At 48.1% G+C, this 26,591-nt stretch overlaps 1 protein-coding gene across 1 annotated transcript in view; it reads left to right on the plus strand.

Moving 5' to 3' along the window:
- LOC8026740 (26S proteasome non-ATPase regulatory subunit 12) overlaps window positions 1-25,319 on the plus strand; it is a 33,241-nt gene extending 7,922 nt beyond the window's left edge. The window contains exons 5-10 of the mRNA XM_029966681.3: window positions 6,777-6,881; window positions 12,469-12,618; window positions 13,229-13,363; window positions 14,484-14,759; window positions 19,569-19,646; window positions 25,011-25,319. Coding sequence (XP_029822541.1) covers window positions 6,777-6,881; window positions 12,469-12,618; window positions 13,229-13,363; window positions 14,484-14,759; window positions 19,569-19,646; window positions 25,011-25,256 — 990 coding nt within the window. The 3' untranslated portion in view covers window positions 25,257-25,319. The remainder of the gene's footprint in view (window positions 1-6,776; window positions 6,882-12,468; window positions 12,619-13,228; window positions 13,364-14,483; window positions 14,760-19,568; window positions 19,647-25,010) is intronic.
- Window positions 25,320-26,591: the final 1,272 nt, after the last annotated feature.

The raw sequence follows: 26,591 nt of genomic DNA on the forward strand, positions 1-26,591 counted from the left end.
AATGCCTGTCTGCTTCACAATGTTATTAGGAGAACCAAAATAGTTTGCTTGTCGGAGGTATTTTCCAGATTTGTCCCCGTATTGAGGCAAATGCAGTGGTAACATTTCCCGGTGATGTAGCACAGATGAACTTGGTACCCTTTACAGTATCGTCATCTCTCTAGTTTGCATATTGTGCAGTTGCACACTCCAGGTTCCACCCTCCCATATGCCCACAATAGTGTGGGAAAGGGACAGATTTTTTTAAGAAGCTCTTGCGCATGAAAGCCTGTTCCTATCTTGTGTTTTACAAGGTTTTATTCTGAATGTTGATTGGCCAGCGTAAAAGAAAAAAGATTTTTGTGGTTTTTCAATTTTTTTTAGAGAAAAGCAATGTGAATCTGTTTTATGACAGACACAGAGCAGATTTCAAAGTGCTCCGTAAAATTTGTACCGCTATTTTCTAAGTGGTATTAGTTTTAAAGTTATTGAACTGTGTTCTGTGTCTGTCAAGAAACAGATCCACATTGTTTTCAAATGTTCTACAGAGCAGTCTGCAACAGTGAACTCTTAGATTAAGAGAAGCAAGAATGTTGGTGAGTGTATCATCCACTTCTTGTTCCCAGTCTTAGTTAAAAGAATGTTTAACCCTGGAGAAGAGAAGGCACCGCAAATCTTGAAACACAGCTGAGGTTTATTTCACAAAACACAAGATTAAATGGACGACCCAAACAGACCAAAAACGGATGTAGCTCGAAACAACCCATTCCCATTGAAACCAGAGACATTACAACCGGTTCTCGAAATGCTCCCCATTTGACCCAATACCGATGCAGTCCAATCTTGAAACACATTTTGCGTTTTAACCCATTCCCATAATACCCATTGCATTTCAACTTGGGTTGAGTGAACCCGCATCTCAAGCTGTTGGCCTTCCACGTTCTAAGCGTTGTCTGGACATCTCAATTTTCAAATAATGGAAAAATTATTTTCGTACTTTAATATTTTGAAAGCATGCATTTTTTCTTTCAAACTTCTTGAATATGGTCCCTGAATCGCGTCTTCGTCGTTTGAATGATTTTATGAGCAATGAGAGCCTTTGTGTGGTGAATCAAACAGAAAAAATAAAGTTGGATTTGTGACTTTATTTTTTTTTTTGGCAAATATAAAATAAAATAAATCAAAAAGCACAAAATGCCTTGGCCCTATTTAGGAATTCAAACTCAGAAATTGCATGGTCGGATGTCCAGTTCAGACAGTTTGCGATGTTTGCTGCTCCACTTGTGGCTTGCACTGCACCACCATTGGCAAGTTGCTGCAAAGAGGTCCATGTCAAGGCCTCATCCCTCTTGATTAAGTCAATGAAACTGTGAATGTGTCAGTGGGCCCTCTTTGACATTCCATTGATCTTCCTGTTAGTTTGTGCACTGTTCCGCGGAAATATACCATGTGCCATCAAAATAATCCTGCTCAGTGGTGATGCCTGAAACACCGAGGGAGGTGCCTTCCTGGTGTAAGAAGAGCCACGCAAGCCCAACGTCAGGAACTGGGACGAGTGACAGTGCCACTATTTTTCCAACGAGAGTGTACTTTCCTGGATGTACGCTGTTTGTAGACCGTCTCTTTGGACTGCAGCCAGCACTCGCTTGGTGAAGTGAAAATGGCACCCACAGGGAATTAATTGCTGTAGAAAAAACAGTGGCATGCCTGCAGTCAATGCTTGTTCAGAGTTTGTGAGAAAAATGTCAGGATTGGGGACTCTTGCAGCACCGAACACATTCCCCAACTTGGGAGGTGCTCGGACATGTGTCTACGGGGGACAGCAAAAAGTACACTGCGGATGAGTGTTTTTGAAAGTGTTCCGTCAACGGGCGCAAGATAAAAATGGTCAAAGATAGAAAGTTGCTTCGAGAAAGGGTAAAATGAGTTCGCCAAGGAGGCTAGAAGTAAGCTTGAACTAGTTTAATTGGTAGTGACCTGCCATGGACAAGATGATGATGCTTCAAGTCGTCAAAAAGTTGTTTTGGGAATGAGCGAAACGAGGAAAGTCGATAGGAGAAGGGTTTTTCGAGTCTTGTTGAAACGGTAAGGTACAAACCAGAAGGTTCAAATGGGAACCACCCAAGAGAAGACACGAATGACAACCCTGACATCACGCATATCCAACCAGGACACATGTAACCAAAGAAGGGTGACATCAATTCCCAAGCCAAGACTCCTCGACAAGGAGATGGTAGATTACGCCGTGATACGAATAAGAACGACTGAAAACGTAGTCGAGGAGAACAACCGATCGAGCACTAAACAACAACAAAAAAAAAAAAAGGTAAAAAAACAAAACAAAAAGTTTATTCAGCTTTATAAAATAGTGTCTCGTTGAACATCCAACTATTATTTGTTGATATTGCGGTAGTCATTAAACAGTGTGGTGACTGCAAAAGATCATTGTCTTCTTTGTCAGCAGAGCACGAGCTCGGACACGGGAGCTCGTGCATTCCGTTCTTCGGCGAGTTGGAATCTTGGCAGCTGGTCATGTCCCTCTGACCTGCTGTATTGGAATAAACCCTCAGTACACCCCTTGACTCGGGCCTACTATACTGGCGACGAAGGCGAAGACCACACCGGACTCAACGGGAGCACGGCAGAGCAGCAGCGAGCATGGTGGAGAACCAGACCCACCGCTTCCACGGTCCCGGGACATTCGACGCCGAAAAGGAGAACTGGAAGCTTTATCAGATAAGGTTTCAAGCTTGTCTCGTCGTCGCTAAGATCACTGCCGAGGCGGACAAGATAAACTTCTTGATCGCTTCAATTGGTCCCGAGACATTCAAGCTTCTCTACTCCCTAATTCAGCCACAGAGCTTTCTGGAGACATTGTATGAAGAGTTGCTCAAAAAGCTCGAAGAACATTTCGCACCTAAGAAATTCAAGGAATTCGAACGGGCGAAGTTGTTTTCGGCTCGCCAGGAAGAAAATGAGACAATCAAAGATTTCATAACGCGGCTTAGATCAATCCTCATTAACTGCGACTATGAATCTGAAGCAGACGCCAGAAGTTCGTCCCTTTTGACGGCATTCATCGTGGGTCTCCGTGACGCGCGTCCGGGCACGTCTGGTGCTCGAGAAGGACCTCACTCTGGACGCCGCACTTCGTTTGGCCGAGTCAACCCTCACCGCCGAAGCAGAGTCCCGGCACCTAGACCGGGGAGACCACGCTGCGCTGCTCGTTGAAAAAGTGAAGCCGTCCACTTCTGCGCCTGTCAAGTGTTTTCGATGCGGCAAAACCAACCATTCGGAGAGTGGTTGGTGTTGCCGCATGTCAGTCACCATTGCTTGTCAGTCACCAATGCTTCTAGCTTTTCGGAGCGTTTTCCAAGTGTGACCTGAAGCAAGCACCGTCCCTGGACGGTGCTTGCTTCAGGTAGTGTGTGGCGCGCGAGCGCCTATGTTCTGTGCATAGCCGTCGCACGCACAGCCCGCACCCCTCACAACACCCCCCTCGTTATTCTGTGAAGGGGACCCAAGGCTTGTGGAAGTGGGCAAGTTGGTCTGCATTAGCCAAACCGCATGCTCTTCCTGTGGATGTGTTTTTCAGCTTGTAGACATTCTGGCCGACTCGAGCTGTAACATTGAAGGGTCCAGATCGCTTAGGAGCAAGCTTTGCGGCAATTCCCTTGCTATCATTGCTCAGAGTATGCAAGTCTTTTAGGACCAAATCACCCACATCAAAGTGGCCTGGTTGTCGGGTCGAGTTGTATTGTCGTTGCTGAATTTCCTGGGCTTTGTTTTGGTGCGCTCTCGCAAAGGCCAGGGCATCCTGTAGGCGCTGGTCCAGTTCTGCTGCAAAGGCGTGGGGTGCAGAGGACGAGGCCTCTGTGTCCTGGGCAGATGTTGAGTCCCACGGAGTGCGGAGCTCTTGACCATAGCATAAGAAGGCTGGCGTGTAACCTGTCACTACACTTTCGCTGGTTCTCATGTGTTGGGCCCTTATACTAATGAACTACAGCTACACAATTGAGTACGTGCCAACAGCAAATTTCGAAATTGCTGATGGATTTTCGCGTTTCGCACAAGGTCCCGACGAGGACTTTGACAAGGAAATGGCAAGCGGAGTTTTCACCATCTCCTGTGATACAGAACATGTCTTTGCGCTTCACACCCAGAGTTTGTCTAAGTTACCAGTGAAGGCAAAGGACATCGCCACGGAAACTGCGTCAGATTCTGTCCTCTTCCAAGTACAATGGTACATCAGTCAGGGCTGGCCAGAAAAGGTGACGGACTCCGACCTCACGCCATTCCATAGACAGAGATCGGAATTAACCATCCTTAACGGTTGCATCCTATGGAATTCGCGAACCGTAGCTCCACGCAAATTCCAGCCCCAAGTAATGGAACTTCTTCATGAAGGACACGTGGGTCAAACAAAAATGAAGATGTTGGCACGGTCGTACGTGTGTTGGCGACACATCGACAGAGACATTGAGCACACGACGCAGCAATGTGAGGTCTGCAGCAGTGTTTGCGACAACAAACCACACGTTCCTCTTCACCGCTGGGAAGCTCCGGAGCTGCCGTGGCAGAGACTTCATGCTGACTTTGCACAGCTAGATCAGCAAAGCTATCTCATTGTCATAGATGCGTTCAGCAAATGGCCTGAGGTTATGCCGATGAAATCCATAACAGCAGCAGATACCATCGACGCTTTGCAGGAGATTTTCTCTCGTCAAGGCCTGCCACAACAACTTGTCACCGATAATGGGCGACAGTTCATCAGCTCGGAATTTAAAGAATTCGTGGATAGCGGCGGAATTACTCATCTCTTTACCCCACCATATCACCCCAAGTCCAACGGACAAGCAGAGGGTTTTGTAAAGACATTGAAGACTGCTCTTCGATGTTCCTCTGGAAAAGAGAGGAAGGCAGCCATTCGAAACTTCTTGCTCAAGTACCGGATCACCCCCCACACCTCAACGGGAGTACCCCCGTGTCAACTGCTCACGAGCAGGCCCTACCAGACTGTTCTCGACTTATTGAAGCCTTCCAAGGTACGGACCCAAGCCAAAACGGCAAAGAAAGACAAGGGAACCGCTACCTTCTCAATCAATCAGAAAGTGTGGGTAAAACATCCTCTCCACAAACAACACTGGATAAAGGGCGTTGTCACAAAAATAATTGGCAACGTCATCTACGAAGTTTCAGATGAAGATCACAAAACCCATCGGGTCCATGCCGATCACCTGAAACCAAGGTTGACATATGACGATCCCGACACTTCAATATTCCCAATGGATGTGTCAGGGCCTTCTCAGGTTTACACCCAGCAGGAGGCCACCGACACACAAGTTACTTCGGGGTCTCCATTGCAGCCAGACTCCAGTAGGAGATACCCAACCCGCAGCCGCCTCAAGCTGGACCGTTACAAGCCTTCGAGGGAAGGAAATGTGGTGACTGCAAAAGATCATTGTCTTCTTTGTCAGCAGAGCACGAGCTTGGACACGGGAGCTCGTGCATCCCGTTCTTCGGCGAGTTGGAATCTTGGCAGCTGGTCATGTCCCTCTGACCTGCTGTATTGGAATAAACCCTCAGTACACCCCTTGACTCGGGCCTACTACAAACAGTAAAAAGGTGCGAAACATCTCGTAAAAAGTAGTGCTCTCAGCACAAGTGGCTCACGCAGACTCATTTGCGTTTGAGGGACAACCTGCTGCGCCGTGAACCTTTGATCCGCAAAATGTCAGCTTCCCGAATGACTGTAGCCATACTCTTTTACTTGAATTCAGTCCAAACTACCCGAGTGGCAGTTGGGCTCTTTGTGCAGTGCCCACATCTGGTACTAACTCAAATCTTCATTCACCGGAGCAATTACGAAGACCTTCTGCATGTTTTGGGAAAATGATCCAGGGTTTTTATTCTAGAATGCAATAAACACACAGGCTTATCGGACTTGACAAATAGAATGTGCCGCGATTTCAATTACCCGCCAAAACAGTTGCAGAAACCCCATAAGCTTTGGTTATGCAAAAAACTAATAGCACCCTCTATACCGGACAAATTGTTTTCTTAGTGGTTGGGTAAATGGCAGCACACTAAAAGAAAAGTAATCCTGCGGACAAAGTCGGGGACCACAGAATCTGCCAATGGTTGGAGGTGTGCTCGCTGTTGCGAGCTTTTTGGAGTTTGGGAGTATTTCACTAAATTTAGTGGGGAAGGCCGATTCCGCGTATAAGGTCATTTTGAATTTCGCCACAAAATTTAGCGGAGAAATTGCGTAACACTCACACAGCATTTTGTGAGGGAGACCAGCTACTAACCACTAAGTACTACTGAGGAAGACGGAGAAGAAAAGATTTTGGAGGGGTAATTTTATTTCATTTAAATTTTATAAAATTATTGTTGTTTATACAATACTAAAGGCTTTAAATGGCTTAGTTAGAGTTTATTAATGCAAAGCAATATACCCAATGTTTTTCCATTTTGGTGCACATGCACGAAAGTGGAACTTTTGTGAAATTTAGTGTTAGACGTGGGGTGGAAGCCGGTGGAACCGGAACCTGGGCAGGTTTCCCTTTATTCTGGGTAAAAACGCCCCAATCCTTGACCGATTGGGTGGAGACAAAACCCAGACGGATACCGTCTTGCCACGTCGGTCGGCCACCTAGGAGGCGAGGCAGGACGTTAGTGCATGCCCAAGAGATGCCAAAGCTGGACGAGGACAAGCATTGCGAGACGGTGGTGATGGTGACGCGAGCCAGGCTGCTTGGTTGCACTTGTGAGGAGGGTTGTCCTTCCGTGTGCAGATCTATGTGGAGGTGGAGCGGGCCCGGCTGACCCACAAGCTGGCCCAGATGAAGGAGGCAGAGGGGAATGTGGCAGAGGCCGCCACCATCATGCAGGAGCTGCAGGTAACCCCACGGCTTACCCTCTCGGTCTCCCCTACAATAAGCGCCCAAAAGGCAGAAAACGTGCATCATGCTGCTGTCGTCCAAAAATGTGCTGACACTGCCTGATGCGTACGATGATCACATTCATCGTCAAACGTGCTTTTACTGCTTTATAACCGGATCTAATACAGGAAACTTCTTCGTAGTAGTCAAACGCGAAAAATGGTTCTTGTGAAGCATATATTTCTGCTGTCGTATTTTGACGTATCTGTGCAACATGCGAGGTGTTTTAGGAAACAGTATAGCACCAAATGAAGTATGAGCAACATCAGAAACAAGGTTTTGTAGTTGACGGCTGACTTATAAAAAGGGGCAACGGTGGCCGAGTTTGCTATACTCCATTTACCTGAGACTAGAAACTACATGTTTGGCGCGAGCTTTTTGCGCTTGCTAACACAAGGGTGAATGCGCAGGCACACACAACCGAAGCACTGCAGAGGCCAGCAAGCTCGCGCTAAAGGCAGAGCTTCTAGTCTCGGCTTAAAGGCGCATCCCAGCTCGGACCACGTGGGGCGAAAGCTCGCACTGCAGAATCCAAGCATCATAAAATTCAATTACCACTTTTCTTCCGAAATGAAACTTGTGTTGCCTCGCGTTTATGTACTCCCCACTATGTGACACAATTTAAAGACCAGGTTAAAGGTCGTACAGCCACTGTCAAAGTTTGTCATCTATAGCCGAGGCACTAAATGCTCCTCACTGCATACTAATTTCCTGCTGTTCCTCTACGCAACATACTTAAAGGCTCTGTTATACTCTGACGTAACGTGCGCGCAAGCGAACGCTGGTCGAAGTTTGCTATGTCACGTCAATCACGCCGCACGCGTCAAAAATTCGGCCTTTTTATACTTCGGCGGCCCTGGCGGCTCCCGCGACGCGTGGCGGTGGGCCGCCGGCGCGGCGCATACGCAGAATCTGACTACGAGGGCATGTTTCCTGCGAGAGTGGGCCACTTCCGGTTCCTTTTTGTTTAGAATAGCAGACGAAAATTCTCGCGCTTGAGCGCCAAGTTCGAGCGATGGCGTGGTCGTACCTTGCACGACGAAAACTGGCGCTTGCACTGTTAATGCACCGCCTGCGCCGCAAGCGTAGGCGGTCAATGTACTTACAGTAAATCTTTGACAAGCGCACGGTCTACAGTACTCAAGCTTCCTCGTGTCGTAGACACACGGATGGGGACGAATTCCCTTGATCAGCTTCTCGACAAGCGAGTCCGATTCTTCAAACATGACGCCACACGGAGTGGCGCTCCTGTCGTCTGCTATTGCTCGTATTCGCCGCGCTTCCGCATGAGGGCAGCCGGGACCTAGCGCGTGATGCATCCTGGTCTGGCGTCGCTGGCGCGGCCGGCGTGGAATACGGCATGCTCCATTTTGGTGTCTAGGCGCTCAGGCTGCGTCAAATGGCGCCGGTCGCATCGGTTACGCCACGACACTGGAGTATACACCAACTCATGTTCACAAACAAACCGGAGCGCCCTTTGCGGTCGCCACCGCCGCCGCGCATGCGCGTCAGGGGTGTGGGCAAGAAGCTCGCCGTCACCCATAAACAAACCATTGAAATGCGATGTTGTCGGCGTCGGTGTGAGTCCCCCTGCCCTTTTTCGCGTTCGAATTGTTGGTCCCAAGTCTTCCTAGCAATGTCTGACTGCCTTGAGCGGCGTCAGCGAAATTACCGAGGCTCGTTACACCGCGAAAGTTCTTGTAAATAATAGGACACGTGGCGATTCATTCCGCGTGGACACCGCAATATGTACGCTAAAGCCTGATTTGCATGATGAGATTTCGGTCTCAATTTTAAGTCGCGAAGCCGCTCAGGCTGCAAAAGCGTGAACCGTAGCTGAGATGGTCGACGTCGATACTGAAAATCGCAAGCAGAATTGAACCAAGTGAATTAGGCATTACAAGTCGGTGATGGCCACTGGTAACTATAATCAACATCTCCTTGTGCCTACTGTTTACGTCCAGCCTGCTTACCAACCTTAAAACTTAAGTCTTTTGAGGCCTGCACTTACTTCTTATCGCAAGTACCGGAGCAACATTTGGTCTACGGGCCGGTGTCCCCTGAAAGAGAAGACGACAAGCAGAAACGTTTGAAAGAGCAGACGACAGTTTGAACGATCAGGCGGCCGTTTGAACTTGAAGACGCACTGAACGTAGTCCGTAGGTGGTCCGCACAACTCGACAGTTTTCTGGCGTTCATGTTGGAACAAAGCAAATAAATCTGATGACCACAAGTATCCGTGAATTTAACCCAAAGTGCTTCCCGCCCCAACAATCGTAGTTCGACGGCGTCTGTTTTCCCCTTGTCACGGCACATATCTAGATTCCCGGACAAACCGAGCACGTGAAAACTAACCCTCAACCTTTTCTCGACACTTTTGGTACGGCCCCAGTCGCGGCGTTTTGACGAGAAGGCAGGTTTTTGTCTGGTTCCTTTCAAAACAACGCAGGAATACACGTCTGGCATGTGGACTTCTGCCCACAGCCCCAGGCTGGAAGTGCGACTGACGCGCCACCACCGTGCCGTGACGTAACAGAGATGAGTTTGTGTATAGAGCGTCGGGTTTTCGCCGACGTGACGTCGCTGTGACGCTCTCGCACGCGTTACGTCGGAGTATAACAGAGCCTTTAAAGGGGTACGGAAAGCAAATTCTAGAGCCCATCTCTTTGCTTGAACATAAAGAGGGTTAAAATAGGACTTCACCAATACCAATACTCCGCAGGATAACGCGAGAAAATGAATTTTAAACTGAATAAAACGATATCCAAAAACCATTTCGTGGATGTCTGTGAAGCTTCGTTGGAATGTCGTGACGCAAACATGCCCGTAAGAGCAGCGCCACAACGGGAAGTACGGTCACTCATAGGCATTACTTAGGCCCGAACGTAGCACTGAGGCGCTTTGGTGAAGAAAGCAACAACAGAGTTAGCTACCGTTCCAACCATTCGTTTTAGTATAGGGTGGTCTTTCCGGCAACGCTTCTTTGGGGTGGTTTGGAGATTGTGTACATGCGATGTAATATTCACGCTACGAAATGTCTGTTGAAACGGGCCCGCATGCCCACCTTTCCTGATTACGAGATAGCTGCCTTCGTCGACCGCAACTGATAACGAACTCGATCGCTAAGAAGTCAACACAACTACCATCGTTGCTAAAAGGAGACGGCCCGTACGGCTCTGCACAGCGGCGCGCATGTAAACAAATCCCTGCGGCGCTTTTCGGGGATGCGGGAGAGAGCCAATGTCCAGGAAGATACGTTTGGAGTAAGAGTGCCAGCGTTTTTGGTAGCCGCTTCGGGAACGGTCTTTTGCAACCGATTTTATGAACCGCTGGGCCTCTAGACAATCGCGACGAGACGCTCGGCAGAGAAAGATTGGACCGGCATTGAGTCGCTCCCAAAAACTGCTCTTACTCGATATGTGTTGGCGTATCATGTCGAAATAAAATGGACACCTAAACAAAGTGTACGTACCCATGTTGCGAAGGCAATTCATATGGCGTTTATTTGAGCTTTATAACACACACAAAAAAAGAAGATGGAATTTATAGGAGTGTCTCCTTTTTCGACGAAACGTTGGTCACCGCTGCATCTGGAAACAAGCTAGGGACGACGAGGGGAAAGACTGACCTTCTTACCCCAAATTAGAGGTCAGGGATCAAACTATTCATACGAGGAGAGTCCACAAAGGTCGTGTGGGCGTATTCCATTCATCAAGCCAGCCGGTCGTGTGCAGATGGTCTTGCCCCGCATCGTCGAAGTGTTTTGCTAAGCCTAGCGTCTTCGGTGGTCGCTTGGTCGGTGGGTCCTCGTCGTTGTAGCTTTTTCAGGTATCCGTGGTTCTAGCGTGTGTCTCCGCCGCGGCGTTCAGTTTCAATTAATTTTTTTTTCTTCTTTTCCCTCGTTGGGACGCGCACAGAGAGCACATAGAAATGCATGTTGGTCGTCGCCAAGCTCTTTTTCACATCTGTACGGCAAAAAAAGGGGGGCGCGTTTCTTACTGTGCGGCTCTACTGATTTCGCTTAGATTTTGGCATCACAGCCAGAATCAGATTGTTTGCTCGACTGCATATTATCGCTCAAGTTGGAACAAATTGGGACCCGGATCAAGTGAGATTCGGAATCTTGGATCTTAATGAAGGCCGGTGCGTCGTTCAAACGAATGCCGGGACAGCGTATAACTGCCAACGAAAATACTTCTTTCATATATACTCGCTTGCGAGTGCCCTTTTCAATTCGCCGATGCACGTGCAAAATAAGAAAACAAGCATGTGCATGCATCGCCCAAAATGGAGCGTAGAAAAAAAAAAAAAATTAATCTCGGAGCGTAGTGGCACATTCCCAACGGTGTGAGCAAAACAAGAATATGCGCGCAGAGGCGAAGGCGCAGCTCCGTCGCGCCACTTCCGCCACCGCAGCATTGCGTGTTCTCGGTTTTGGGTCTAAATAATTTGTTACCGCGGAGCCTTGTGTCAAGCTGGCTCTGCGTGACTATGTTGCTGCATACAGGCTTTCCACGTAGTAACACAGTCACATAGTCACGTGACTCTGTTCTAGATAGCTACAAGGTCGCTCACTAATTAAAAATTTAAACCCAAAACCGAGAAAATGCTGCCGCGGTATTTTTCTTTTTTACGCGTGTTGCTCGAGTGCAACAATTTACGGGAAATCAATTAGTTTTTACCAAGAAAATTCACAATATCGGTAATTTTTGCTTCGTGGGGCTGCGAAATTGCTTCTCTAAAGAGAAATATTTGTTGCTCGGGAATTGGTCGTACATTGAACACAGGAGGTTCTCCGGGACTTTATTTTTGTTTTGTTAAACAGCCGTAGTTGGTTCTAAAGGCGTTTGACTATATAAGCTGCATATGCTTGCCTTATCAGTATAAATGATCCCAGTCAATAAGGAAAGGCATCGATGAGTGCACCTGCCAAGTGCTGTACGTTTTAGGCTGCTGCTGATTCCAGCACGTGCAGCGCTTGTAGCTGGCAGCATACCTGTCAGTGCTCGGGTGAATTAGCAAAAGTAGAAACTTGGCGCAGCTCTACATGAAGTAAAGCTGCATGATAGACTAAACCACTGGTTCTCAAGTGGGGGTCTGCGAAAGCATTCTAGGGGTCCGCGAAGCCCTGTCTCATCAGTCAAGCTTGGCTGTAAAAGTTGTCTTTTTTCAGATCGAGATGAAATGTTTCAGTTTTCGGGCTAGTTTTTCTTTTGTGTATGTCAATAAGAGAGGTCTGCTTCACACTAGCCCTTAGTTATATCCATTTCTTAAATCATTATTATATTTAACCTATACCTTTCCCCTCCCCTTAACACAAACAGGGTCCTTTATCATCTCTGCCGATCCACAAGGGGTCCGCGAAACATTGATGTTTGAGAACCACTGAACTAAACCACTTGTAACCGAGGAGAGAACACAACAGTGCCACCAGACCCAAGGTTTCTTTTGATCTAGTAGATTTCTAGTCCATGGCACAAAGTGTTCCAGGGTCACTGGGACGGAGTTGCTCCCCGTGGGTAGTGATGGGCGGACGTGGGTGCAGGTGGAGACGTTTGGGTCGATGGACAAGCGTGAGAAGGTGGAGCTGATCCTGGAGCAGATGCGGCTGTGCCTGGCCAAGAAGGACTACGTCCGCACCCAGATCATAAGCAAGAAGATCGCCCCCAAGTTCTTCGACGACCCTGAACAGCAGGTGGGCATCGTGTTACCAAATTTCTATTTTGTCCATATAATTGGATAGATAAATTAGCCATCGTCTGTTTGTAAACATCACCTTGAGATTGTGAGCCAAGGGCTTGCTGACTGAGCTATCCAGGGTCGGTGGTACGAACCACGCAAGAAAAAGCCCATTCGCGCGGCCTTTCCAATCATGTAGCGCCACCTGACGACGTGTGTCAGAAATCAGTATGAACGTCCTTCTCTTTTTCCCTGGAAGGCTCACATTCTGCGCTTTCCAGTCTTTGTCAGTGTGATCCAGCTTATACAATTTTTTCCTTCGTCTCCCGCCAATGCTGAGCAGAATTGCTCGAATGGCAGGCATTTAGGCTACCAGCCCCAGTTCTCACGGTGGAAGATAACGCAAAAAGGGTATTGCGGCGTGTGTAAGGAATATAAAGTGGAAACTTTCAAGAGAGACCGGAAAACTTAGAATGCAAAAGCACAAAAGCAGGTTTCGACAGCTTGGGAGAGTGGCAAAAAACTTCTAGCCGACAGGGGGCGTGAGAGCGGCATCATCATAAACAAATTTTGGGGGGACAGGATGCACGGCTTTCAAAGTTTGAAGCAAAGCCCGTGTGTTGCAGGACCTGAAGCTGCGCTACTACCGCCTGATGATTGAGCTGGACCAGCACGAGGGGTCGTACCTGGCCATCTGCCGCCACTACTCGGCCCTGTACCGCACCGACAGTGTGCAGGAGGACCCCAAGCAGCGCCAGGAGGTGGGTGCTCTCCTCCGCTGGTGTCAAATAATTCCGTCTCTCCGTTTGCCGAGCAGAGTATTGTCACGATCTTTTTCGAACGTGGACGAAGGGGGCCGAAGCACCCGCCGAGGAGAGACGACACACAGCCTGGTTGTGAGGGTGGACGGTGACTGCCCGGAGCGCGTGTGCTCAACGGTGTTTATTGGTGCGGTGAACAATGTTGCCCGCCGAGCCTGGCGGCCGCAGACGGGCGGACTGGAGGGGGGCGCTACATACTTGTTACAAGTATTGCGACGCTCTCTCTGGCAGTGTCAAATCACTTTCCCCGGCGTAGAGTTACTGTGTGTGCTCTGCTCGGGGAGCAGTGTCGCAATGGCCTCTCCGTTTTGGTGGCAGGCATTGCAGGAAGCGTTCGTCGCCCTTGCGGGGGTTCCAACGACGCACCGGTAGCCCTTCCCGCCGAAGCGAGGATCTGTGCTCTGGGGCGCCGATATCTGGTTGTCGACGGTCGCCTTTAAATGTGTTGTAATAAGAATGCAGTTAAGGCTCGTTCGCACATTGACGTCTCGTGGCCTCAACCCCAGTTCAGTTTCCCCGCTAAATTTAGCGGTGAAAATGATGTCACAACTTTGTGTCGTATCACCCATGAACAAATTCAGCTGCAAAGAACAAATAATGACGACCGATCAAGACTACAATGAATGTTTGTGCCTATCCTTTCGTCACGATCACCACCGATCGAGACAATAAATGTATTCGTACCTTTGTTCAAAATGCTCTGTCGTGTGCTAAACAGCTTTGCTGGTCATCCACCTTTACACAGCGGAATGGCTCATGACTTTTCGAAGCAAGCTCTATGGCAGTTTCCCAACTGAGTTGTTTTAGTAGCGTTGGAGTCGAGGCATCGAAAGTGGATCACTCGATTTAGTTTAGTTGAGCTCGATCACGAATAAAACGCATAATATGTTTTGGAGTACGTAATTTCGAGAAGAAAAAAGCTTTCGTTACATTTGTGCAAATGCGATAACATCACAGACTGAGGTAATGTCGGACAGATGTCACGTCACTGACCAGATGCAACATCACGGATGGATGTAGCATTGCAGAAAGGTTACGGAGAGACGTGCGGACTGTGCAGGCCCTGAAGAAGCTGCTGCTGTTCCTGGTGCTGTCCCCCCACGACAATGAGCAGCACGACCTGCTGCACCGCACCAAGGCGGACAAGCGGCTGGACGAGCTGCCCCAGTACCAGGAGCTGCTCAAGCTCTTCCTCACCCCGGAGCTCATCAACTGGCGCAGCCTCTGCCAGGCCTACGAGGCAGAGCTGCGCACCGCCCAGGGCGCCGTCTTTGCCCAGGGGGACGAGATGGGCGAGCGCCACTGGAAGGACTTCAAGAGCCGCGTCGTGGAGCACGTGAGTCTGACCGCACCCCCCTTTTGGCCGTCGGGGCTCTCGGTGAGCGGCTGGGACCTGCAGAATGCTCCAAATCGGGGAAATAAAAGCTCCAACAGCTTTTCTTTTTCTTTTGGGAGTATGGTACCTGCTCGTATAGTGGGTTCTCCACCCAACGTGAGCCAATATTTTGTCTAAAAAAAAAAAACGGGGCTGCTTTTTTGCATTGTTTTTAAGAGGGCCGTATTGCGGCCAATAAATCTAGGCGGAGCTGGTTCCCTCGCTCAGCCCTCAGTGGTAGCAGACCGAGCCCATCTTGCTTCCCTAGCCGAACGTTTCGGGCATTTCGTTGGCAGGACAAATGCACCGAGCCTCGGTGGGCTGCCACTTCCGTTCGGCAATGCCCTCGTCACTTTGAAGACCTGCAGCGAGACTCGTGTCCTTTCAAATACTATCGGTGGGTGCGGAATCCCTGCACAGCGCTGAGCACAAGCACAAGCGCCGTGCATTCGATTGCTCTTTGGCTGTGCAGGCCCTCGTGCTACGAGAACAAAAGTTGAAGCTATCCGCTCGCACTACTTGCACCTCCTGCGGTGTCGGTTGGCGAAAGAAAGGTCTTTCGTTATAATCTCTTGATCCCCCTTGGCGCTGTGGCTCAGCGTCGGGCTCAAAATCTTTCTTTTGGGGGGACGTTCGGAGTTTTATTCTTTCTTCTCGGTTTTCCCCACTTACCAGTGGGGAAATATCTTTGAAAAAATATTTACGAGGTCCCGGCGGCTTCCAAATCGCTCTGAAGATGCAAAATCTAGCCCAACTTCGTGCGATTCCTGCTCTCTTTCAACTTAGCAGATAGCCGCCATCTTGATCTCGTTTTGAAGCAGTTTTTGTTTTCTTCTTTTTTGCCACCCTAGAAAATAGTGTCTACCTCATAGTTTTGGTGCAATCTGCGTTTCCCCACCTCACAATTCCGAAGCAGTGATTGGCCAAAGATTCCGCTGAACAGAAAACGCGACTACTATTGGCCGCAACGTTTGTTCTTTTATTGCCACGGCTATTGTGCCGTCGGGGCCTCGCGCCGTCTGCTGCTCCTGCACTTTGTCAACTTCGCTTCTCTTTTTCGCCATATTTTCTGTTCGTTTGCAGCCCTTTGTTTTAGTAGTTTTGTGTACTTTACCCACGTGTTTCGTGGCTGCACGAGATGCGGGGAATGGAGTAGGAGACGGCACACGCATTTGACACACGGAAGTGGTTCGTGTAAGCTTACTTGCTCGGCAACCATTGGAAGCATCATCGGTATGTGGGACATTGATGCTTATGCTTGAGACTGTGATCATCCTATAAATGCCATCGGCACCGAGCAACGATAAAAGCGGAACAAAAAGAAAGTTGCAAAGACACTTGCAGCTACTCCACGGGGTAGCCGTCTCGCGTGGTGCAATCCCGCTTGCAAGTTTCCCGATTTTCGGATACGACGTTGCTCGCTCGAGAGAAAGCAAATTGATAAACGCCGTAGACGGTGACTTATGTGCATGTGCGCTGCGTCCCCAAGCTCTTTGCCGCACGAGAATGAAAATCGAGAGCAGAATCACGCCATGTGAAGCGGGCTCGACTTTTAACTGCTATTTTCTCAAAATTGATTGCTCTGCTGGCGTTGGCACCTGTCCCAGCGATATCTCGAAAACTGTTTAAGGAATTTGCGTGCGGTTCTTAATTTTATTCTGTTCCTAATTAACTTTGTGGGAGCATGACAAGCTCCCTTTTTTTTTTTTAGAAAATAGTGTTACGGATTTATAATACTGAAAGTAAATTTGATGGATGAGGATATGACCAAAAACATAAAATTCAATGTTGTGCCAAGATGTTTTCTGAAAATAAATGAATGGCTCTGTCATGCCCTGGGGTGCATATCCAAGTATGCTCGTAATAAATTTTGCATTCCCATTATGTTTTGCTATTTCTCCAGGACTGAGATAAAGGAAGCGTGTGAACCATACTGAAAAAAAGTGTAACTTAAAGGGATGGTGAACCGAAATTCGGATTTCAGAAAAAACAGTGCTGGAGATGTAGGCGGGACGCTACAATCCTTACAACACTACTAGTAAGGCGATATCTCAAATGAACAGCTGTATTTTTGAAAAAAAAGAAGTCGAGATTGAACCAGGCCGACGAGGCGCGTGACGTGAAGATACCTAATTTCCTCCTCTCTTCGCTTTGCTCCCTCATGGCCACGAGGCGGAGAAGACGCGAGGCCCTTCCCTCTCCTTCTCGGAGAAACATGACGTGAACATTTCTGCCAAAATGTGCCTCTTTTTTTTAAATACGGTCATCCGTTCGAGATCTCGCTGTATGAGTGATGTTTTGGTGTTTGTAGCATCCCGTTGCACGCTTTTTCGCGTGTTTCGGAAAATCCAGATTTCGGTTCAGCATCCCTTTAACAGTGATGTGATTGCTGCGCCAATTGCGCCAAGTGGCTAACCCTGCTACATCCTGCTACATTTTACCAATATACGGGTAATCTGCACCAAGCCTGCGCCACAAAACCAATTTCGGCCGCCTTTCAAAACCGAAACTAAACTAAGTACCGTAATTGTGCATGTATCTGTTAAGTGGCGCAGGCGGCCGCCCAGCACAGAATACCCTGCATCAACCTCCGTCCAGTCTTGCATTGTTTTCCCGCTGTTTCGCGTTTCGCGCTCTCGTCGTGTCGTGGGTCTCGTCTCGTGTCTTTTTTTTTTCAAATATTTTTAACAATAGACGCGGGTGTGTGCGGATGCTCCGACGCTAGCGTGCCAGGTACCAGCCATGCCGTCATGCTGTGAAACGAAACCACGTATTTGCACGGCAGGAGTTATGTTGTGAGCTGAAGCACTCGCTCCTCAAAGCAATGGCCGTGGGATAACTGTATTTGGTCCCTGCTTTCTATTATAGTCAACGTAGTCGCGCGACGTTGGGTGGTGCCGTCCCCACGTCGCTGTAGATATGGTGATTTCTAAAATGAAACAAAGTACCGCCGCATGCTCGTCAACATTCCTGTTCTTGTTTAAAATCATACGTTACTACGAAGCTCTCTTTAACTCAAAGACTGCTGTGTGGAATTATTGATTACCTATAGGTTTCCCTCGGTGGGCTTTCTTTCGCGAGGGACCCCGGTAGGTAAAAAATCTGCCATGAAAAAAAGTTGATGAAGAAAAGTGAGCTAAAACAAGGAGGGCAATGTTCACACGCTGAACCCGCACAGCGCACTTGTTTGTGTCGAGTTCAGTCGTTGCACAAGGTGCTCAAAAAACTTTTTGACCCTGGCGTGCCATGTCTTGCATTGATTAACTCAACTTTTTTTTAGCTTGTATTTTGTTTGCCGGCCTGGCCATAACGCGCCGCTGGACGTTTTTTCGTCGTATGCTCGACAGTTACATTTTGCATGCAATTTCGGGAATCAATTGGCGACGGTGCGGACTGACATGGTTTCGGTTTCGATTGAACAGCTGTTGTGTCCGCTCGCGCGACGAAGCACGCGCAACTGCAAGCCCGCCGAAGTTGCCCTAACGTGCATGTGAACATGATTGCACGACAGAGGCACCAGCCGGGACGCTTGCAATTTGTTGTTTTATGTTGCTTACTTTTTACGAAAATCTGGCACGTCAGGAACCAGTAAAACGGTGACAAGTGGTTTTTCACAATTGCTCGGCAACGCCTACAGCACTTGTGGGATGTCTCAGTAGTAAAAAGACAATCAGCGAGTTCCGTCACAACACATGACGTCAGAACACAATACAACACAAAGTATCCTTCTTTTGTACAGCACAAATATATTTATTTTGCTAAGAAGATCTGCTCCAAAAGCCGCTTTTGTTGCTCCGAAACACTGTCTTGGCTGCTCTAAAATCCACTTTTGCTACTCCAAAACACAATTTTGGTTGCTCCAAAGGCCACATTTGTTGCTCCAAAACACAGTTTTAACTGCTCCAAAAGGTGCTCCAAAATAGCTTAGGCCAATCACATCACTGCTTTAAGAACCCATAGGCACAACGTTATGAAACTTGGTAGTTACTCCTACATATGTTCTATGTATGTACCCTGAAAATTGCATACAGATAGCTCTAAAGATGAAAAAGTTTAGGTTTGATCCCAGCTTCTCCCCTTAAAGTGAAACAATTTTTCAACCTTTTCCCTCTTAGCCAACATGAGGGAAAAGAGGAACTCCCCTCTTGCTCAGACCATTGTTTGTGTACTTGTGCTCAAAACTGGGACAAAAGTTGCTTTCCCCCCCTTCCGTCCGGGACTGTGGGAGCTATGTGCTCGTTGGGGCAACCACACTTGTATCTTTTGCCACGTGGTCACCCATACCCACGCGCAGAGAATGGGTTCAGGTGATGAAAGGGAGGCGGCTGATTGGTCCAACAAGCATGTAGCTCCCACTGCACTGTCAGCTTAGGGCTCAACGGAATGTAGTGAGGCGGATGTATCACAGTGAAGAGGCAGAGAGCTTTCGAAAGAAAGAAGGTATGAAATTGTCCGCTATGTTTTCAAACCTTTGTACTGAAAAGCAGGCTTTTGACTTTCTACCTTTCTTTCTTTTGGCCCGCTGATCGATATGCTATTAGTGAAATCCCTATCTAAATTCATTTATAAAATTTATTTCATGGCCCCTCGAAATAAATCTCCAATTTTAAACCTCTTGTACCTAAGAAAACATACCTGTTGACATTTGTACATACCACGCTGAAACCTAAGCGAAGCCATACATTTGGCTGGCTTTTAAGTAGGAAAACATTTCAGTTGGAGAAGCTACTTTGCTGGTTAACAATTCTGGGACGACACACTCCTTTGCAGAACATCCGTGTGATGGCCCAGTACTACACACGCATCACTCTGCAGCGCATGTCTCAGCTTCTGGACCTCTCGGAGAAGGTGAGCTTTCCTCTCTTCATCGCGGCCGCCCATTGTGCTCGAGAAGCACGCCATCTGTGGCTACAAAACCGGCGCACACGTTCGGGTTTGAGTGCGATGGACTGCATTGCACTACTCAGAAAAGTCAGCTTCTGTACCGCTTGCTTGATTTCAATCAAATTTGCAGCAGTGGAAGTTTATACGAGTGGCAAGACCATCCTTGCCAAATGTCATTGTCCCATGTCAATTCTGAAACTTGTTATGGATGTCACAATATGAAAGTCAGTGTGTTCGCTTGGGAAACATTGTTTTTCATAAGTATAACTCCATAAGAAAATTAAAGATTTTTTCATGTCTGCACTTTTTAACAAATGTAGCTTTTTTTAGCATGAAAGAATGTTAAAGTAGAAATACTAACCAGCCAGGCATGACCCACACAAATTTCTGTCCCAGGAAACCACCCAAGAATAATTCTCTACTGTGTGTGTAATAGGATAACTATAGTTTTCCTAAAGTGAAATTTATGCCGAAAAGTGGAACGGAGAAAAATGCATTCAAAGTGCTCCAACCGCTTGATGGATATAAATATGGCATTTATTCAAAATTAACTTTTTTTGCAGAAATTGTTTTTTCTGGGTAGTGCCCTCCCTTAAAGGGGCCCTGCAAGGACCTTTTTAGTGTTTTTTTAATTTGCACCGAACCTGAGCGCACTGACCATAGTAACTTAATGAAACTTTTCTTTTCTCGAATTTCGCTTTGTTTTATAGGGCCCCTGAAAAGAAAAAAAAAAGTTTTTTTAAAACAGTCTGGCTGGGACACGCGTGTCAAAAAATGAATTTTACGCGAAAAAAAAATTCTTTTAGAGCAATATTGACGACGAGAGATTTATTTGAAATTTTGCGCGCAAATTCCAGGTCATTCAGCTCGGCTTCTCATTGGTAACCATGGTCATTCAAATCGGCTTCTCATTGGCCAATAGAATGAGTGACAGCTTAGATGTTGGTTATAAAATCTTTGTGATCTCTTGAAATCGCCTTTTGAATTACATATTTTTAGGTTTAAGAAACAATCCATCGAATGAATGTCGCAATTGTTTACAAACGTTTTACAAAATCGTAACTTCCGTTCGGATACTACAACAAAACAACAAACAAAAGCTTCGCCATTTTGTTTTCTGTCATGGTCGCCGTCTTCGCGTCTCGCGTTCTGATGAGGGCTTGTGTTAGTCAGTCATCGTAAGTACTTAGTAAGTGGCACGGGGTGACAGGTTTCTGTTTTTCTGCTCTTCTTTGCGCGATTCGTGTGTCCCGTTTACCCCATCTTTTGTTTGTTTCCTGGCGCGCGCCAGTGCCAATTTTTGTTTATATGTCGGTTCCCTTAAAGGGAGTTTAGTGAGGCACGCGGCACCGCACTCAACGTTTAATAAAAAATCAGTTACCACTGCGTGTCCTCGCGGCGGCTTGAAGGATCGTGCGGCTCGGACGAACTCGTCGAGGCACCCGCTTCGACGCGGCGAAGCGGGTGCCTCGCGGTTGTTTTGCGGCGATCGGAGCGGACCCCTTCCGGCTGGCAAGGCGTGTCCTTGTACAGGCGAAGGCCCAGCTGCTAGCAGCGTTGAAGCAACCGACGCTTCAGGTCGGGGCCCACCGCGACAACTATGTACTGTGGGTACGACCACGGCACCATGGTGACCACGGTACGAGCACGATACGACGCGGTACGTCGTGCGACCGGCAGACACAGCCGGCCAGGGGCTGTGTTCCAAATCTCCAAATGGATCAGAGTTTCTCCGGCAGATCGTATCACGTGACAGCACAGATTGAAAAACGCTGTACGCGGGTAGGTTTTAGGACGCCAAGGGTACAAAACCCTTACCCTGGGGAAAGATCGAGTAAATTTTGGAACACGGCCAGGAAGTAGGAGTGGCTCTCGTGCGCCCCGCACGAGAGCCGAGCAGGGAAAGCAGCCAAGCCGATCCATTACGAGATGCAGGGACTACCTCTCCTCCACACGCCCGAAGTGCCGAGAGAGAGAAAGGTGGAAAGGAGGTGACTACCGACTAAATTGCGTCTGGCGCAGTCAATATTGCTCTAAAAAAATTTTTTTTCGGATAAAATTTATTTTTTGACACGCGTGTCTCAACCAGACTGTTTTTAAAAAACTTTTTTTTCCTTTTCAGGGCCCCTTTAAAACTTACAGGCAAATTAAACTGACAAAAACAAGCAAAAAATAATCTCCTTCATGACGTCCCTGGTTGCTTGAGTGGCCGTGAACTAGAGGAGGGGTAGTGAGCTCAGCGAGCGCTCACGGCTGCTGCACTCCATGTCGACGGCTCGAGAGGGCGCCATTGAAGCGTGTTCTGGATAGGCTGTATGAAGCGGGCAGCCAGGGCAGCTCGCATTGCATTTGCTGCGCGATTAAACATTGACTCGGCATGACACTTCATTGGCCACAAACGACAGCAAACACAGGGTAAAGTTCAGTTCAGAACGGGAGCCGCTTCACACTGCCAAATGGCCAAACCGCAAGTCAAACCTGCTCGTCACTGGAGACCTTTGGAACCGGTCGGATCCTCGACTGCAGTGCCGCCATGTATATCCGGGACCTTTATACGCTGGCCACTCATTGGCGCCTGATCCCACTACACATTTCTAGTATGCGCGCCACCTTTTCCACCGCTTGGTGGCAGGTATGTCGACAGGTCATTTCTTGTTTCCATACTTTATAAACTGGATTTGTTTTAGAGCGCAGCTCTTAGGGGCCCGGTTCCGGCTTGAGCGGCGTCAGCGTCGCCATCGCTGTCGGCGTAACCGCGCGGTGCATTATGGGTAAATTTCCCCGATAAATCTAGCGGAAAAATTTCTCCGCTAAATCTAGCGGAAAAACTTCCCCGCTAAATCTAGCGGAAAATATTCCCCGCTAAATCTAGCGGAAAATTTTTTCTGGGGGGTCACATGACCCCCCCTCGCCCCGAGAACAGGTGACCCTCAGTACCCTTCCCTCCTCCTCCTTAAGAGCTGCGATCCAATTCGGTGTTACAGGGAGTTGTAAACGGCTTTCATTTTTTTAATATAAAATACTGAACAAAAACTACATTTTATAAATGATTGAAACGTTTTGCACCACTTATATTTTGTATTTAGACGAAAAAGAAGCTTTTAGCGGCTCTGACAAGTAGTAAGCCCAGGGCCAAAGACGTCACATATTGCACGCATTCGGCACCGCGAATCACCCTGTAGGTGGAGGAAAGTTTTGCGTCGTCCGGTTAAAATATGATGCACTGATATTTAGTTACTCTCTCCGTGCCCGCTGGCTTGCCCGAACCCCAAGAGACATGGAAACCGCAAAAAAGGTAGACGCTTAAGTAGGATTGCAGGGCTCCTTTTAGGACGGTGGACTGGGCCGTCTATCCGTAGCCTCGGAACGCTTCCCATCTGCGTATATGCACCGTGGGCTCCAAATAATTCTGCCAATTTTATAAGGGCCTCCTAGATGGTAAATGGATTTTATTTTGCAAGTACCGCAGAAACCTTGGCTCAAGTTATGTGTGCACCAGAAGTGTTCCAGGGTAGATGGCACCAGTGTCGAAAGTGGTTACGAGCAGTTGCAAATGCATCTCTGCTAGCCGAGGTAGAGGAGAGAGGTGTCCCTTTGGGCATTGCTGTCTCGCATCGGCCCAACTGAATCGCCACTTGCGTCCTTGGCTCGCTGAGACCTCGAAGGCTTATTTTTGGCACCACTTTTTGAAAGTGTAAGGCAGTTGTCCTCAAGATAATGATGCAATTAATGCAGAGGTGCAAGCGAGCTGGACAAGAATCATGATAATCCCTGGAGAACGGGGACAAGGGACAAACACAAATCTCAAAACACAGCTAGCTGACTGTTGCGTGGCTGAAAGAATCTGGCTGGTCCTGGTATCGAACCAGGGACCTCTCCATTCCCAGTAGAGTGCTCTACTACCCGAGTTAAATTTTGCCTGCTTCGCCTGACTGCATGCTCGCTCGTTGTGCTTGGTTGGTTTTGCTTTCTTTTGTTCTCTTCTTTTTTTACTCCATTAATTTTTTAATTTGGAGATAAGCAAAGGCTAAGATGCCTAATGGAGGGAACATATCAGTTTTAGAAACGTGCTTTCACAGAACAAATGTTTGCGCTGTATGCCGATCGGTGGCGTTATCGCACATATGCAAGCAACGGACTTCGCAAAAGTATAAACATCCTTTCGGGGGCATTTCTTGTATAAAACAGTGAAACTACGCGACCACAATTGTAATGTGAGGCGTGACTTCTCACAGCGCCAAAAAGAAAAACAGAACACGAATGTAACGCGAGTAAAGTGAGGTGAAACAAGTACCTTTAATTGTTGCACATAGTGGCCAACACCTGCAGTTTCTAAAAATAAAATGAGTTTACTCGTCGCTTTCGCCATTGGTGACGACCACAATGAGGTCCCCGGAAGCCTTTTCGGCCGGGCTCACACTTGAAGAGCACTTCACGCTGGAGCCTCCTCCTACAAATAGTCGATTCTGTCACATCTAGCCGTCAAGCCGCTGCAGAGTTTCCGATTTCCTCAGCCATCAGAATTGCTCTTCTTTTAAAGCGGGCATCGTACTGAGCTTGTCGCGTTGCCATTTGCTCGAGTCCAGTCGCAGAAGCACGACGCAGCAGCCTGCAAAACGCAGGGACTAGGTCGTGCTTGGGCACATAGGTGCTAACCCTAACATGGGCGCAACGAGTCGCACAAGAATAGGATTGGATTGGCTGTTGCCTGCGTGTATATGTTGCCAGCACAATATTGAAAAATCGCGAGATTTGTCGTAGCCATTTTAAAGAGCCTGTGCTGCGACACCGCCAAGGCAAATTTTGAGGTGTTTCGATTATAACACGAACTCCCAAATTAGGTGAGGGAAATTTTGAAAAAAAAAAAACTCTCGTTACATTTGAGTAAATACTGTAATTCGAGCTTTTAGTTTAATGTATCTCCTGTGCAGCTGCGCTAAATACATACAAATAAGTGGGTATTTTGTTTTTAGCTTTTTCTAAACTTTTCGCACTTGCCCGCAGAGACATGGTCCACCCCACTTTTTTTTTCATGAATTTTGGGTGGAAGGGGGGTGAGCGTACTCTCACTAGTTGCACGCGCTACTGTTAGAGCCACGGGCAGAAAAGAGAAGAGCCATTTTTGTTTGAATTTTTTAACGACAGGCTAAGTAGGAAAAAAAGCGATTGGAACGCACAAAAGAGGGTACCCTCAACAGGTTACGCCCTTGCCGTCTTGAGCGGTGCTTTGCCCCCGTCATTTTGCTCGAAGAGGCCCCGGCATTAGCTCTTCGCCAAATTAGGGTGAAACGGAGGAGCTGCAGACTAGAGGACCCATGGCATTTGCAGGGCACGGAGGAGCTTCTGTCGGAGCTGGTGGTGGCCAAGCGGGTGTGGGCCAAGGTGGACCGGCTGGACGGGGTGGTCAGCTTCAGCCGCCACCAGGAGCCCAACGAGGTGCTGAACGACTGGTCGCGCAACCTCAACAGCCTCATGGCCCTGCTGAGCAAGACTAGCCACCTCATCTCCAAGGAGGAGATGATCCACAGGCACCTGCACCCCACCGGAGGAACGCCCCCGCACCAGGAGGCCTAAGCACCCCCCCCCCCCATGAGCCCTGTACAGAACAGACACCAGTAAACGGCTTTCGGATACGCCTTTCCGACGGTTTGCCCATTCATTTCCCTCGATCATTTTGAGTACGAGGGGGTTGCGTGCAATTCATACGGATTACCAAAACTTTTCACTTTCAAGTTGTTTGCCAATTGCAGTCGTTTCCCTCTGGAATTTTATTGGAGGATAAGATCCTTGGCAGGCTGCAAGCTGCAACTCGAAGGAAATGCACTCAGCTTACGGGGGAGGTACGGACCGGATGCCGAAAATAGACTCTGGAAACACCTTATGGTCGAGTTGTGGTTGGAAGCTCTTCTGGCAGTTTTCCAATGGCAGCCCTCGAGAGATTTATTAATGCGAAATTGCATCCTAGTGGAAGTTAACCCAAATCTCACGTCTGTTTCTGGCATGGCACTGCTCATCGCCGCCTCGAGACTGGGGAAAGTAGAGCAAGTGAAGGGGAAGGATGGCCCCAGTAGTGAAAGGGTAGATGCCCACATCTGCACCTGTTGCTCTGTATGCCCCATTGGCCACCTGCCAAGCACATGCACATGTTGACACGGTGTGAGGAGTCTCCCCACGTAACACCCTTTCACCTCAGTCTGTGTCCTCCCAGGCTCTGTTCCAACTTGGTCCTACTCCGGAGTAAAGGTTTCGTACCGTGGCGTTTCAAAACTTGCTCGAGCTTGCTCGATGACGTCGGGACTGGCGTTCCATAAGCAGGTTCTTTACTCCGGAGTAATAGACCCTTTCCGAAATTCAGCCTGGCCACTTTGATCACTATCATCATCACTGGAACATCATCTGTGCCATACCAACGGCGGCCTTCTAGTGACTGATAAAGGAAGACGTTGAAGATGCTCCTAAGCGGATGATGCGGAGCCTGTATATTCGGGGGGTTAGCACGACGCAATGTATGAACGGAACACAAGAGCTACGTAAGCGTTCATTTCTAATAACTCGGATTCAGTCAAGCTGTGGGCAGCACACAATTGGCTTTAAAGCCCCTTGATGTATAGAATTTTACCGAGGCGTCTGTGTGGTTTGGGGCTTTGTTCTGACTGCAGGTTCTTGGTCACCATCGAACTAAAAGTGATCGAGAAAGAACTCACATTGAACGATTCCTCGCGTGCCGTTGATTTGCGAAAGTGACGGTGTCTGATAAAATGCAAGTTCATTACGGCCATTGGTATGGCAAAACCTAAACTGCTATATGAACCACCAGATGGCACTGAATTTCGGAAAGGGTCTACTACTCATGTTGCCCTTCTCTAATCGGTGGGTAACGTCGAATTCAATAAAGACGTCATGTGATCT

Source organism: Ixodes scapularis, unplaced genomic scaffold, assembly GCF_016920785.2.
Source record: "Ixodes scapularis isolate PalLabHiFi unplaced genomic scaffold, ASM1692078v2 PGA_scaffold6__148_contigs__length_123643588, whole genome shotgun sequence".
NCBI classification, from domain to species: domain Eukaryota; kingdom Metazoa; phylum Arthropoda; class Arachnida; order Ixodida; family Ixodidae; genus Ixodes; species Ixodes scapularis.